At 42.2% G+C, this 13,915-nt stretch overlaps 2 protein-coding genes across 11 annotated transcripts in view; one reads left to right on the top strand and one right to left on the bottom strand.

Annotated features, from left to right (window-relative positions):
• dnah5 (dynein, axonemal, heavy chain 5) overlaps positions 1-10,501 on the top strand; it is a 75,091-nt gene extending 64,590 nt beyond the window's left edge. For all 4 annotated transcript variants that reach the window (XM_069536568.1, XM_069536570.1, XM_069536569.1 and 1 more), the window contains 9 exons: positions 493-738; positions 1,073-1,292; positions 1,745-1,950; positions 2,240-2,443; positions 4,164-4,379; positions 5,345-5,557; positions 6,395-6,547; positions 7,954-8,185; positions 9,811-10,501. In XM_069536568.1, the coding sequence (XP_069392669.1) occupies positions 493-738; positions 1,073-1,292; positions 1,745-1,950; positions 2,240-2,443; positions 4,164-4,379; positions 5,345-5,557; positions 6,395-6,547; positions 7,954-8,185; positions 9,811-9,962 (1,842 nt within the window). In that variant the 3' untranslated portion in view covers positions 9,963-10,501. The remainder of the gene's footprint in view (positions 1-492; positions 739-1,072; positions 1,293-1,744; positions 1,951-2,239; positions 2,444-4,163; positions 4,380-5,344; positions 5,558-6,394; positions 6,548-7,953; positions 8,186-9,810) is intronic.
• Positions 10,502-10,998: 497 nt separating this feature from the next.
• adcy2a (adenylate cyclase 2a) overlaps positions 10,999-13,915 on the bottom strand; it is a 58,115-nt gene continuing 55,198 nt past the window's right edge. For all 7 annotated transcript variants that reach the window (XM_069536580.1, XM_069536583.1, XM_069536584.1 and 4 more), the window contains 2 exons: positions 13,237-13,361; positions 10,999-12,129 (listed from right to left, as the gene is read on the bottom strand). In XM_069536580.1, coding sequence (XP_069392681.1) covers positions 11,977-12,129; positions 13,237-13,361 — 278 coding nt within the window. In that variant the 3' untranslated portion in view covers positions 10,999-11,976. The remainder of the gene's footprint in view (positions 12,130-13,236; positions 13,362-13,915) is intronic.

Here is a 13,915-nt window from a genome sequence, read left to right as displayed (position 1 = left end):
GAGGTCTGCGAATGGAAGGCTACTCTTAAAAAAAAAAAACATTCTCAGAAAAAGTTAGTCTTAAAATCTCTTTATCTACGATTTCATCTCCCTGGGCTGAAGTTTTTCCTTGGAGGGAAGAGTAGTTCTCTCTCTGGCGCTTACTGAGCCTAATATCTACAAAGGCTAATGGACGTCCACTTTTTGATGGGTAATTTTTTGGTCCACTGCAGACAAGCCCGGAGTGGAATTTATTCTGTTGCACTCACAAACAGTCCAGCAGTTATCCTCCTCTGACCCCCCACCCCCTCCAAGTCTTTACTGCTGACTAAAATGTGTAAATCCGTGCAACTATTTGCTCAGTCCCCAGCCTTCCAGAAAATAATTGTTCCAATGTTTAGTTTTAAATCAGCCTGGAATGCTGAACAAGTCTTTCCCCTTGTGTTTTAGCATGTTGCATTATGAAGCAGTCAACAAATACTCTGTACTAAATCTCGGATCTTTTCCCTCCAGGCCCGTAAATACATAACAGATTCAATGGGGGACAAGTACACTGAAGGGGTGATCCTTGACGTGGAGAAGACGTGGGAGGAATCAGACCCGCGAACACCTCTCATCTGCTTCCTGTCGATGGGCTCCGATCCGACCGACTCCATCATCGCACTGGGGAAGAGGCAGAAGATTGATACCCGATATGTCTCCATGGGACAGGGACAAGAGGTTCATGCCCGGAAGCTTCTGCAGCAGGGCATGGCTAATGTGAGTCAGTGGTGTGAGGTTGCTGATATTTTTTGCTTCATTTGATTTAGAAGCAGAAAATGTTGCTTCATGCAATCCATTGAACAGGACAGGTTCTCTGTCTCTAAAAAATAATGTTTGTCTAAACTCTTTACGGAGAGGTCAACCTTTTCAGTTAGCTGAGTTCTTGATTACATTATCGCTTTGCAGTCTTGGATATGGATGATAATTAATTATTGGGTCCGACCATCCATTGGCTGATAAAATTTGTATCATATAAAATGTTTTACTAATATCTCTATCATCTATATTATTGACCCGGGCGCTAACTATTACCATCACTATCTGTCCCCAGGGAGGCTGGGCCTTACTCCAGAACTGCCATCTGGGTCTGGACTTCATGGACGAGCTAATGGACATAGTGACGGAGACGGAGGTGGTACATGATGCCTTCCGTCTTTGGATTACCACAGAGGCCCACCGACAGTTCCCCATCGCCCTCCTGCAGATGTCAATCAAGTTCACCAGTGAGCCACCACAGGGCCTGAAAACTGGGCTGAAACGGACGTATGGAGGTGAGCCAGTCACAACTTACAGATTCAGAGGTTTTTCCTGTATGAGGAATACAGATGCAGATATAATGGGATCAGTCAATATGATTCTCTTGTCTTAAGCAAAAATGTCACATTGATCTGTAGTTTATTACTACAAGGAGATAACGGTGTGTCTGTGTAAACAAGGCCAACGTACAACTCACATAATGAGGATGCAGAACAACTTTCTTATTGTTCTATTTATTTGTGGATACATGCACACACTCAGTCACACAGACATACAAGCTCAGAGAGTTTTTTAAATGCTGTGACGTGTGTGTTTGTGTGTGTGTGTGTGTGTGTGTGTGTGTGTGTGTGTGTGTACATTCTAAAGTACCTTGAGTGGCCCACAGCTCTATTCCAAGGCAATTGCAATCAGTCATATTTCTAAAGAGATGTGTGTGAGCTCATGGTGAAAATTTGTTCCTCACCAGGTATAAACCAGGACCTGTTGGATGTCACTAACATGGTGCAGTGGAAGCCGATGCTCTACGGACTGGCGTTTCTCCACAGCACGGTACAAGAAAGGAGGAAGTATGGACCTCTGGGATGGAACATCCCCTACGAGTTCAACCAGGCTGACTTTAATGCCACGATGCAGTTTGTTCAGAACCACCTCGACGATACGGACATTAAAAAGGTAGGAGAAGTGACACTTAGTAAACTATAATGTACACCAGTGTTTCTTCAAACAGATGACAGAAAAGGTGAACACATCTTTATCAGCTGCCAACAACAGTAATATTCAGCTGAGAACAGTTAGGATAAATCGTATAATCTTATAATCACTGTATATAGGACTGATCATAGACTCAATGTATATAAACATGGATGACGCGTCTCCACATCCTCCCACAATCCAGAAGCTAAAATATCTCAGATACAAATGCTGCCATCTTATAACAAATCATTGTTTCTTATGTCCTCAGGGTGTATCATGGAACACAGTGCGATACATGATCGGAGAGATTCAGTACGGTGGCCGTGTGACCGACGACTTTGACAAGCGCCTCCTCAACACCTTCGCCAGGGTGTGGTTCAGCGAGGAAATGTTCGAACCCACCTTCACCTTCTACAAAGGCTACAGCATCGCACCATGCACCACAGTTGACCAGTATCTGTCATACATTCAGGTGGGTGGTGGATGATGGTTGACCATTGACCATTAATAGTACAGCGGGTTTAAATGCATTTGCATAACAGATGACTCTGCATGTGGCGGCAAAAATGGCCACGCCTGTCACTGCTGTCCTGAGGATTTCCTGTATGTTTGCACATTAACGTCCTCATTTGTTTAATGTTAAACTCTGCTCCAGTTGCATGGTGTTGCCTATAGCTCATTTTTTTACACTGTCAGCTCTGAGTGTCTTTTCGCAAACAACAAAAAGAGCAACCTTGAAAATATGTGGGTTTGCAGGACACTGCCTCATTGTGCTCTTGTCGCATCCAGGTAGAACCTGCTATTCTTGATCTTAGATCAAATGCTAGCATGTTCAATTCATTACAGATTTAGTTTTAGTTATGAGTGTGTGTTTGTGTTGGTTGTGTCTCAGGGCAGTTACTGAGCTACTTTCATTAAAGCTGGTTTCATTATGATGGATGCTCAGGGCTGCCAGGCTCAGCCAGTTCATTCCTCAGCACTGCATCTTAAATAGAAAATGTCAAACCCAGCCTTGGAGAACACACACACACACACACACACACACATACAGATATAGACACACATAGACTTACAGTATCTCTTTCAGTCACAGACACAAATATATACACATCAACAAAAGAGCATATGTGTGTTGGTGTGTATGTGTGTGCATATTAATTCAAATTAAAAGTAGATAGACAGGAACAAAAGCTGAAATTCCCTCAGAGGGAATAAATGACCACAGCGAGGGACACACTGCTGTGTCCAGCACCCACTGTGACTCTCTTCAGCCCCTCACATTTTTCTTTGTGTATTATCGGGGCTCTCTCTTGATGCTTGACTCTATTTTCGATGCAGTGTGATGGATGTTGACGGGATAAACATGCCGATGATGACATAAACCACTAGTGTCTTCCCCAATGCACATTTCTGAGCTGCTGTCAATCTAAAAAGAAAACAGCACAGTGGGAATCTGATTAAAACAAAGGACAGAGAAATTGAAATGTGCTTCAGATGAAATACTTCTCTCAGTTGTAACTGCAGAGCTCCTACAGATAGATGGACAAACTTTATTGTCTGTCCCACGTTAAACAAATTCTCTTTTTGATGTTTTGATGTATCAGAAGGCACAAGTTTACATTTACATAATATTAACTTGTTTGTGACAGAGCGATGCAACCTAGGTTGAAATCAGTCAGCTGTGCTAATGGGTTAAAAGCTGGAGGAAGACGGTGTCACTGTACTAAATACCGTATGTTAACCTCTTGGTCAGAGAGACAGGTTGGTTTAGACTGAGGCTTTGGCTTGAATCTCCCATGTGTTGCACCCTCAGAGGGTCTTCACTGGAAGTTGAAAAGAAGCAGCTGGTAACACCGTGTGTATCAGAGGAGACACTTGGCAGTCTGTGCTTCCCCGAGGCCAACGCTGAGCTTAGCTGGGACAAAAAAACTGTGGTGCAGGAAAATGGCTTTTTGAAACTGAGGAGAAAAAAAAATGACAGTGACAATGACAATCTATTCCACGTTGTTGGAGAATTTGCCAGCTCAGTTTGAGGTGATACACTGCTCCACAGGAACACCAGCACCTCTGTGTAGCTTTTATCAGAGTCAGGAGGATATTTCCTGGTTATTTCCAAAAATACTTTTCCAAAAAACTCCTGAGATTTCAACAACTAACCTCCGGTTTAATAACGTTTGCTCTGTCTCTTACAGGGTCTGCCAGCCTATGATTCTCCGGAGGTGTTCGGACTCCACACGAACGCAGACATTACCTACCAGAGTAAACTGGCTAAGGACGTTCTGGACACCATCCTCAGTATTCAGCCTAAGGACAGCTCGGCAGGTGGAGGGGAAACCAGAGAGTCTGTGGTGTCCAGGATGGCTAATGACATGCTGGAGAAACTACCTCCTGACTATGTGGATTTTGAAGTAAGTGTGTGAACGCCATGAACAGCCTGAGATGAAGCAATGTGTGCTGTGCAAAGTGGTTAGTGGATGTGTGCTCGTGAGGTGATGGAAGGTTGTGTATGTGTTTGAGATGGTGATAGACAGAGGGGAGAAGACTGGAAATAGACGAGGGGGGTGTGAATGCAGCTGAAACTTTGCTCAAGTCAGTTTATTTTCGTTTTTCTCTCCTTTTTTTTCGTCCCTGAAGAGAAAGCGAGGTGAGAATGTGACTTCTGTGACAAGGTGCAATGCTCGTCATGGAAAACTTGACAGTGCACACCATGTGTCTGCCACAGTTTTATTGATCTGCCTGACTTGTCTGACTTTACAGTATGTGGAAGCAGTAATTAAGATTATGAGGAAATTGGGAGGAGGCTCTCTTCATGCCTGGTATTAAGATCTGTCTTGGGTGATCTGATCCCAAGAGAATGCGTCTCCACGTCAGATCAAACTTACCTGTATACAAATACACAGGTTCATAAGTTCTGTATTTTGTTGGTTGGTTTGTTGGCAAGAACCTGGTGGTAATGATCCGGAAGCAACCTATAAAATGTTGGTGCAGTTCTGGATCAAGGATCCATTTTTTTTTCTATTTTTCTTTAACTATCGCAAGATTGTGTTTTTTAACATTTTCCTTGATTTCTCAGAGAGTAGTTCATTGATCTTGATGGAAAATGAAAGTTTCTTGTCAGGGCTTTAGACTAAATAAAAATAACATGGGGAAACATTTACAGAAATAACAGTTTCAGAGAGTCAACCGAGAACTCACAGTCATTCTTCTCTGCTCTTTTCTCTTCCTAATACAAAATAGTAACCGTTGAAACCTCAGTTTACCTGAAGCCTCAGGTTGTGAGGATTATTCATATTCCAGGCTCATGAACATGTTTTTTCTATTTCTATAAAGCAGGTGATTAATTCCCTCATCTTTTCTACTTTGATAAAACCAGGTGAAAGAACGTCTCAAGAAGATGGGTCCCTTAAAGCCCATGAACATCTTCCTGCGTCAGGAGATCGATCGAATGCAAAGAGTCATATTTCTGGTGCGAAGCACCCTCACGGACCTCAATTTGGCCATCGACGGGACCATCATCATGAGCGAGAACCTGCGGGACGCCCTGGACTGCATGTATGACGCACGCATTCCCGAACGCTGGAATAAGGTTGGTGGTCTGGAATTCAAAAATATGACAAACTGAAAACAGCTTCTTCTCATGAGTAGATTTAAACCATAATGACAACAGCAGAGGAGACAAACAGCTTTTAAAGTTCTTGTCTTTTGTTAATTGGTGAGATGACATTTTTACAACTGCAGAGTAATCCCGATCCTTGTTGTGACACAGCCTTTTATATTCAATTATTAAGTCGAAAAGGAATATTTTGATATTCAAATGGCAAATAGAACCTTTCTAACAGTCATCAGTTCGGGCTTTAATGAACATTGCCATTGCAAAATAATTTTTGGGAGCCTTTAGGTGCAAATGAATATCTCAGAAGATCATTTTATGACCATTTAGGCATAATTTGTCTGATGTGATTCATTCATGTTCATTGTCATAAAGGTTTACTTGCATAATTCAGATAACAGATATGTAAGAGTTGACAATCGTCATTCATTTCAGACAATGCTTGAATATGAATAGTAAGAGATTGTGTAGAGGAGAAAACAATAAAGTAATATATTTACAATGTAAAAGAATCTGTTGGAGTTCAAGTCGTGCTCCCACAAATATTTAATCATAAGAATAATCTATACTAAAATGGCTCAGGCTGGAATACAAAGACTTTCTACTCGCAGTAGTTTAGACCATTTGCCTCAACTCTATTATAATGTTTTGTTGTATTTTAATCTGACGTGTCCAGGGTGAACCCACACCGGGGATCCATAATGCTTTTTTGTATGTCTCCCTGTCGTCTTCTCCTCTGATCCTCTGGATGACTGTTTTCAACATTTGATTGTGATGTTTTGTTGACCTCAATGTTTGTCTTTGATTTTTTAGGCATCGTGGGCCTCCAGCACCCTGGGGTTCTGGTTCACAGAGTTGCTTGATCGGAACCGGCAGTTCCGTGCATGGATCTTTGAAGGGCGCCCCAGTTGCTTCTGGATGACAGGCTTCTTCAACCCGCAGGGCTTCCTTACAGCCATGAAACAGGTACTACACATAGCATCGGGCTATACCGAGCTACTTATCCACTGCCGCTGAGGGGACCAGATGGCACTCAGAGGGAGAGACAAGCACACAGACACATGCACACACGCAAGGAAGCAAACACACAAAGTTGCAAGCTAACACCCATTTCTTAGTTTTCTAATGTGTTGGGGTGGATTCTACAGTGAGGTGTAATTTAAATGTTAATTATCTGGGTCTTTTCTCATGTCATGCTCTTGTTGGTAGGGCACATTACTCAACATCATTAATACATAACATTTATATAAAGGTCCGTGCATGATAATTCATCTGCAGTTTCAGGGGTATTATTACATATGCAAATGATTGTTGAAGGACGTGATCTGATTGTCCCCTTGCCGATGCCTAAATCAAATGATTCAGTGCAACTTATTGTGAGTATATTGCCAATAGGCGTGAACACTGATGCAGGCCATGCACGGACCATTTCAGCACACTTTTTCTATTATTGGTGTCTGTTAGTCACTTTATTAACTATTTCATATTTATACTACGGCTCAGTTGCATTTTTAAACCTCACAATGGAAGTGTTTTCGGAGCCAGCTTTGTTATCGACTGTAAACTACGGTGACTTTTTACAAGAATGTGAAAATTCCGGTAACACCAATTGCACAATGCAGTCTCCAGGTGGTTATGGTGGAAAATAGAAATAGAATTTTTTTTATCTGAATTTGATGAGTATCCAAATATTAGATACAATAAGTACGAATGAACTAAAGTAATTAACACATTTGTGGATGCAGTGTTGAAGGCCAACAATTCAACTTACATTACAATTTATGTAGAAGCATGAAGAGAAAATTGTTGAGCTTTGCTGTCAGGTTTGCACATCTGATTTCCCTCCAGTTGTTATTTACTCCACACAGGAGGAAAAGCCCAGTTGCCCAGAGAGAAAATATTGTGGGTGCAGAATATATTTACTGAGCTGGGATTTGTTGGACGGCTGTATTAGTTCCCAAATAAAGCCGTCATATCCCCTCACTCAATTGGTAAACAGACATCGCAGCAGTTGTTCAGTTAAAGGTTTTTTCTGTGTTGTTTTTTTCCTCTTTCCAAATGAAGATAAAATGACAGAAGGGACACAAACTCACATTTAATATATTTGCACTCTGCTCTTGCTCTCAGCTCATTCTGAGTTTTATTGGATGTATTTTATTTCTCTCTGCTGGTACTGCATCTTCTCCCTGATGGAGTGCACTCCTCTACCTACTCTAGTGTTTTATTTTATTGTACCTGTATTACAGTCCTATTATCAAAATTGATCTGTGGTGGAAACAGTTACCAAATGTTTATGTTGTCCGTCACATGTACTGTCGTCTCAGCACCCACATCACTGCCTTAACCTGACCAATTTGCCTCTGCTCTTGTAGGAGATCACGCGGGCCAACAAGGGCTGGGCCCTGGACCGCATGGTGCTGTGCAACGAGGTGACCAAGTGGATGAAAGACGACATCACCCAGCCTCCCACAGAGGGAGTGTACGTCTACGGCCTTTACCTGGAGGGAGCCGGCTGGGACCGCCGCAGCTGCAAACTCATCGACTCCAAACCCAAAGTCCTCTTTGAGATGATGCCTGTGATAAGGATTTATGCAGTGAATAACGGTGAGAATTATTATTAGAGAACCTAAGATTTTAAAATTTTAGTTCAATAGACGATCATGTTTCAGTTGTAAAGATGTAAATGATCCACTGGCACTAGACTCTAAAGCCTTGTTGGTCACAGCTCACCCACTGGCACAGCTGGGGAAATATGCATTGAGAATAAGTAATGCAATGTGTGTTAAAGCTTAGCGAGATCCAATCTTTGGAGTCTCTGTCTGTTTCCTCTCTCCTCCTTTACGTTTGCATCTCACGCAGTCACTCAGGATGGATGGATGTAACATTTAAATGTCAAGCAGACTGAGAGCTATTTATTTAGTCTGGGAATAGATTACCAGCAGTGTGTGGCACAGTGTTTGGATAACACTGGGATAAATTCAGGCAGGCGGCAGAGAAGGCACGGGGGCCCCATAGATACCTACAAGCAAAGCTGCCTGGGAAATGAATTAATGATACGTGTTAAACCGTTCACATCGTGTCCCCTCCCAGTGCCCCCCCCCAGTGTTTCCCCCAGGAGGGATGCCTGCTGTGTGTGTGTGCATGTGTCAATGGTTGCAAGAGCATCCGAGTGTGTGCAACGTAGTTATGAGTGAGTCTTGAAAACCCCACCATGTAATTGACAGAGAGATTATTTTCATCCCTGCGTATATCATCTCCGAAGATGTTTACAAGGGCTTCTGTCCGATTGTTGGTGTCTGTGCTGATGGGATGTTTAGAAACACTCCAGCCTGTTGCGACTGACAGGCTAACAACAAATCCTCCAGCAATCTGAAGAGAACAATCAGGTGGTGCTGAGGGAGCACTCAACGATTTAGAAATCATTTGTCCTGATCTATTTCATCACGGGTGTTATCCCAAAGACTGTATATAACGATGGATGTCATGATAGCTCCCCAAAAGTGAAGCCAAAACATTTCAAACCCTCTGTGGCGGCTGTCTGCAGTTAAGGTCATCGATCACACCTCCTCCATGTTAACGGATGTTTGTTTAAGTGCTAGTTTTTCTCATTCTCATTAGTTGCCTTTAATTTGTAAAATGTTTGGTATAAAAACAGGCTGAAATATTATGATTGACAGCCGAGACTGACTGGCCATTGGTTTAGTGTTAGTATCGGTGGGAACTTGATTCTGCGGCTCCACACCATGATGGGTACAGCCCAAACTGGAGAATAAATGTTGTGATGTCATGGACGTGTTTTAAGGATAACTTACAGCTGGGACTCATCGCTGTAAGTGATGATCGCCTGTTTATTCAAAGTTTATTCATTTTGAACGTATCACGTGTACAAATGGCACCAAATTGGACACTGCACTTGCCCGGGCCCTTAAAAAAACACATGCCACGCGCGAAGCCGATAAAATGAACAGTTCTCAAGATAGACAGTGAGATTTCTGGAATTAGTAGATGTACAACACAACCATGTGTGCAACAAGTGAGGGGTTTGAATAATGTGTGACGCCACTGTTAATAAGCTAAGGTAGAAGATATCCTGTGGGAATAATTCATTTTAACACAACCTTTAAATCAAAACCTGAATTAAGTAGTAAATAAAGTGAGTTAACCCTGAGGGGAAGTGGGAAGGGCAGCTGCTGATCTCATCTAAGACGTTGTATTCTCCTGTGTTGCAGGTGTGAAGGACCCCCGTCTGTACTCGTGTCCCATCTACAAGAAGCCGGTCAGAACTGACAGGAACTACATTGCAGATGTGGAGCTGAAGACTCCTGTATCTCCTGACCACTGGACCCTCCGGGGCGTGGCACTGCTCTGTGACATCAAGTGAATACACTGACCCATTCGTTCGCCATTAGTTATTTTCTTTCACCAGTTGTGAAATGAGTGGCGTTCAGAGGTTAATTGAATGGGACAGTGTAGCAGGGGGAGTGTTAATATGACCCCAGCTTTTTGTGTGGTTATAAAGTGACTGAATAACACCTTCCTCTGCATGAAGCGTCTGCTCTCAGAATTCAAGAAGAGAAGAAATCCGAGAGCAGCCGTGTGAGCACAAGCGGCGCAAATCCAAGCACAAGAGAAAATGAATGTGAAATAATTCCTGCTCTCACTGGAAGATTAGTCTCATCAGATTCGGACATTTTCAAGCCTTTTAATTCCTAGTACTGAATGTTTTGTACTTTTATTAGTTTTTTATCACTGAATATCAGTCTTTAAATTTTCTCCCTTTTATTTTTCAAAGTTCACACATTCAGAATCATAAAATAGCTCAGTAAGATTAGCTTACATAGACCTAGCTCTTGACAAAACAAAAAAATATATAAAAACAACTGTCAATAAAGTGATACATAAGAGCAGGAACATTCCTAACGTTTGTGTCTTTAGTTTCAGTTTGGCAGCAGAGTTGTGATTTGTGTAACTTGTATAATATATTTTTAGATGAGGGAGAAGATGACAGAAACAGGCTGTCTGAGTCCACCCCCCCACCTCCCTATAGTAATCGTCAGGGAGGTAACAGAAGCATCACCAACTCCTAGGAGCTCTTCACTTATTGTGTGAACATTTATAATGGTGGTTAACGATTGAATTGAACAGTAAGTCTGTTAAAATGGAAACCGCAGCAGTGGAGCAGACACAATAACTGCTTCACCAAATGATTCATGTTTGTCCTTGTTGAGTCTCTGTACCTCGTCCTGCTCAGTGTTGAGTGTGGACCAGTGAAGAGGTAAGAACCTGTTGAGATGTTTTGGATCGCAGCCTCACAGGTTTACTATTAACCCAACATGTGGGGACATTTCCATCATTCTAAATCAGTGGCAGAGTCCTGTCATGTGAATATGCTGTGAAATAATAGCACTCCATAGAACTGAAATACATAGAAACTTTAATGAGGTTTTTACAAAAAAAAAAAACGGCATCATCAAAACACCAAAACACTTTTTTTGTAATATTTCCTTTTCTTACAAAAACCACCGCACACTCTAGAGCTACCCTGTACACGGATCCGGCTCAGGTTTCCCAAATGAAAGACAGTGAAATCATCTTCATCCCCGTTACTGTGTCGCCTAACTCCACCCTGCATCTTAAACCCTCGGATCTGATGCATCGTCTGAACAGCAACAAACAGCAGATGTTGTGTTTTCAGAAGCCGCTGATGATTCTGACCTCTGTCACAAAGACGTCTTCTCTTTTCAGTCACAATATATTCATAGATTCTTTTTTTTGGGTCCTCGACCACCTGTAAAATACATCCAAGACTTCGTGCTTCTGACAAGGTTGTCGGAGTTATGTACACAGTGTCTCATTGATGGCGGTGGTGCACTTTTCCATTCTATTGTTTCTCCTTTGCTGTAATTTTGATATGAGATCTTCCACGTATCTCCTGGTAAAGTTTTGGTTACTTTGGGGGAACACGGATGTCTTCGAGAGGCCCTAATGTGAACATTGTTGCCGTGCACTTTGTTTCTCTTCTTCAGCTTTTACATCATTTTGTACCGCGTCCTGTAAAATGACCAGAAGTTGGATTGTTTTTGATGCACCAGGCTGAAAAAGCCCATTTCAGACTCCCGACTGGTGCTCCCCTGGATCCAACATTCAAATGACACAATACATCCAGGGGTTGATGCCGACCTGCTGCACGTGCTACACTTACAGTTACATAAGTGACAAATGTATACTACAGCTGTGCCATTGCTAACTCGCAAAACAACGTTAAAATCAGTTTTTTTTTTCTCCATTTGATTCCCCTGCACCTCACGCACGTTTCTGTCGAAGCAGCATGGAGAAGAAGATCCTGAACGTCTGTGCTTTGCGTCAGTGTAAATTCCACATATTCTGAAACCATCTCATGCTGTTACATTCCCCTGCGACAGTGAGCGGGTCATCTCTGTGTGCACAAAGTAGGTCTTGAGCTCCCCTTTGCCCTTGACGTTGATGATGCCTCTACAAGAGCACATGTAGCCGAGGGTCAGGAGGATTCTACTCGTCTCTTCAGTCACCTGCAGGGAGAAGCAGACGGGTTACGTCCATTTCGCTTATTTTACACGACTGGATTCACTTGACCTGCGGGCGAAAACAGCAATTCCATGCTGAGGAAAAATCTGCGCAGCATTAGCGAAGCAACTTGTACTCTTGGCATGATGCTCCGCAGCACCAGACTCTCTGTTGTATTTTATCACACACAATCTGGATTTCTCAAACCAGACTTCATGTGAAGTGAAGCTGCAATCACATGAACTAAAACTGTATTTTCAAATCTTGTCATGAAGAGATAAAGAGCAGATAAATACAAAACACTACAATAAGACATCCTGTAGGCTTTAAAGTAAAGGATTGTGGGTAAAATGACTCATTTTTCATTGTTGCTTCTGCTTATCTTGAAGCATCAACCTTGGAGTGTGTGCGACAGCTCTGCGGTGATGCTGCACTGCTCAGCAGATGTCTCTATCAAATGCGTGCAGGCAGTAAGTGTAATACAACCATCCACAGCCTGAATGACTCTCACAGACACACGACAGGCAGGTGATAACACTTTCTTATCAGCAGTTTGTCAATTGAAGGCATCACATGACACGGAGATGATTTGATGTCCTTACTGCCGTTAACAAAAGAAGTAGAGTTTTATCGTTTGAACATCTGTGCTGATATTTAAAATGTCTGCATTTGAAAACGGAGCCGTGGTTCTGCTTTGGAAGAAACAGATTAAACACAGTGTGGTGTTTGGAAATCAAACTGGTTCCTTGTTCACAGAGAAGAGTCAAGGTTGGAGTGATTCTACATTAGTTGACACATTTCATGAACTGAACCTAAGATGTAAGCATTTATCATTTACAAGCAACAGAGCTTTTTTTCATTATCATTATATTTGTTCACCTCTTCTTTTCCTGCTTTGACACATCTGCTGTAAAATATTCCTGGAAACAACTGGACACTAATTTTCAGCAAATGTTGCTCCGACAGTCATTTTGAGAATAATTTCCAACTGAGGTTTGTTTGTGAACGTGTGAGGATTCGCAGCAACTGGATTTCACTCATATTAAAGTAGCACACACACACATTTACAGCTATTCCTGTAAAGTGGGATCATGGGATACAGTGGTAATTACCTGTATTTTCCCCAGGACCCCTGTGCTGTCCATTCTGCTGGCTACATTCACTGTGTTCCCCCAAATATCATACTGAGGTTTCTGGGCTCCAATGACTCCAGCGATCACTGGGCCGTGGTTAATACCTGAGAAATACACAAAACAATCAGCTTCATGTGTCTGCGTCATATCAGACACGTTAACATGGAAACTGATATTAACCTGATGAAGACAATGCTCTGAAAAACATCCTCGGTATAATCAATAATCACATTAAGACATGTGGAGTATCCGACCTTAGTCACGTGTATACGTCTTGATCACATGTTACATTCTGTATTTTTTACAGTATTTTGTGACAAAGTTAAAAACTGCTTGGCGTCACATACCCTGGGTTCAAGTGGTGAGACATAATGTTGAACATTTAAACAGGAATATGATGGAATATTCTATTAGCAACTCATGTAAACATGATCTAAATAATGTCTTGTTCTGAATAATGGATGGATCCTTCCCGGCCCAACACATCCCAGGATTCAATGCGCTTTGGGGACAAACCGTTTTTCAGAGAGGTAACGGCACAGGCAATTAAGAATCATGCTTTCAACCAAACAGCTCATGCTAAATGCTAAAAAGAAACAAGGGATCTTAAACCTTTCACGTTGTGTCCAACTTCTAAATCTATGCAACAACAATGAGG

This window comes from Paralichthys olivaceus, chromosome 13 (genome assembly GCF_024713975.1).
Source record: "Paralichthys olivaceus isolate ysfri-2021 chromosome 13, ASM2471397v2, whole genome shotgun sequence".
In the NCBI taxonomy this organism is placed as follows: Eukaryota; Metazoa; Chordata; class Actinopteri; order Pleuronectiformes; family Paralichthyidae; genus Paralichthys; species Paralichthys olivaceus.
This window is presented reverse-complemented; position numbering and strand designations above follow the sequence as displayed.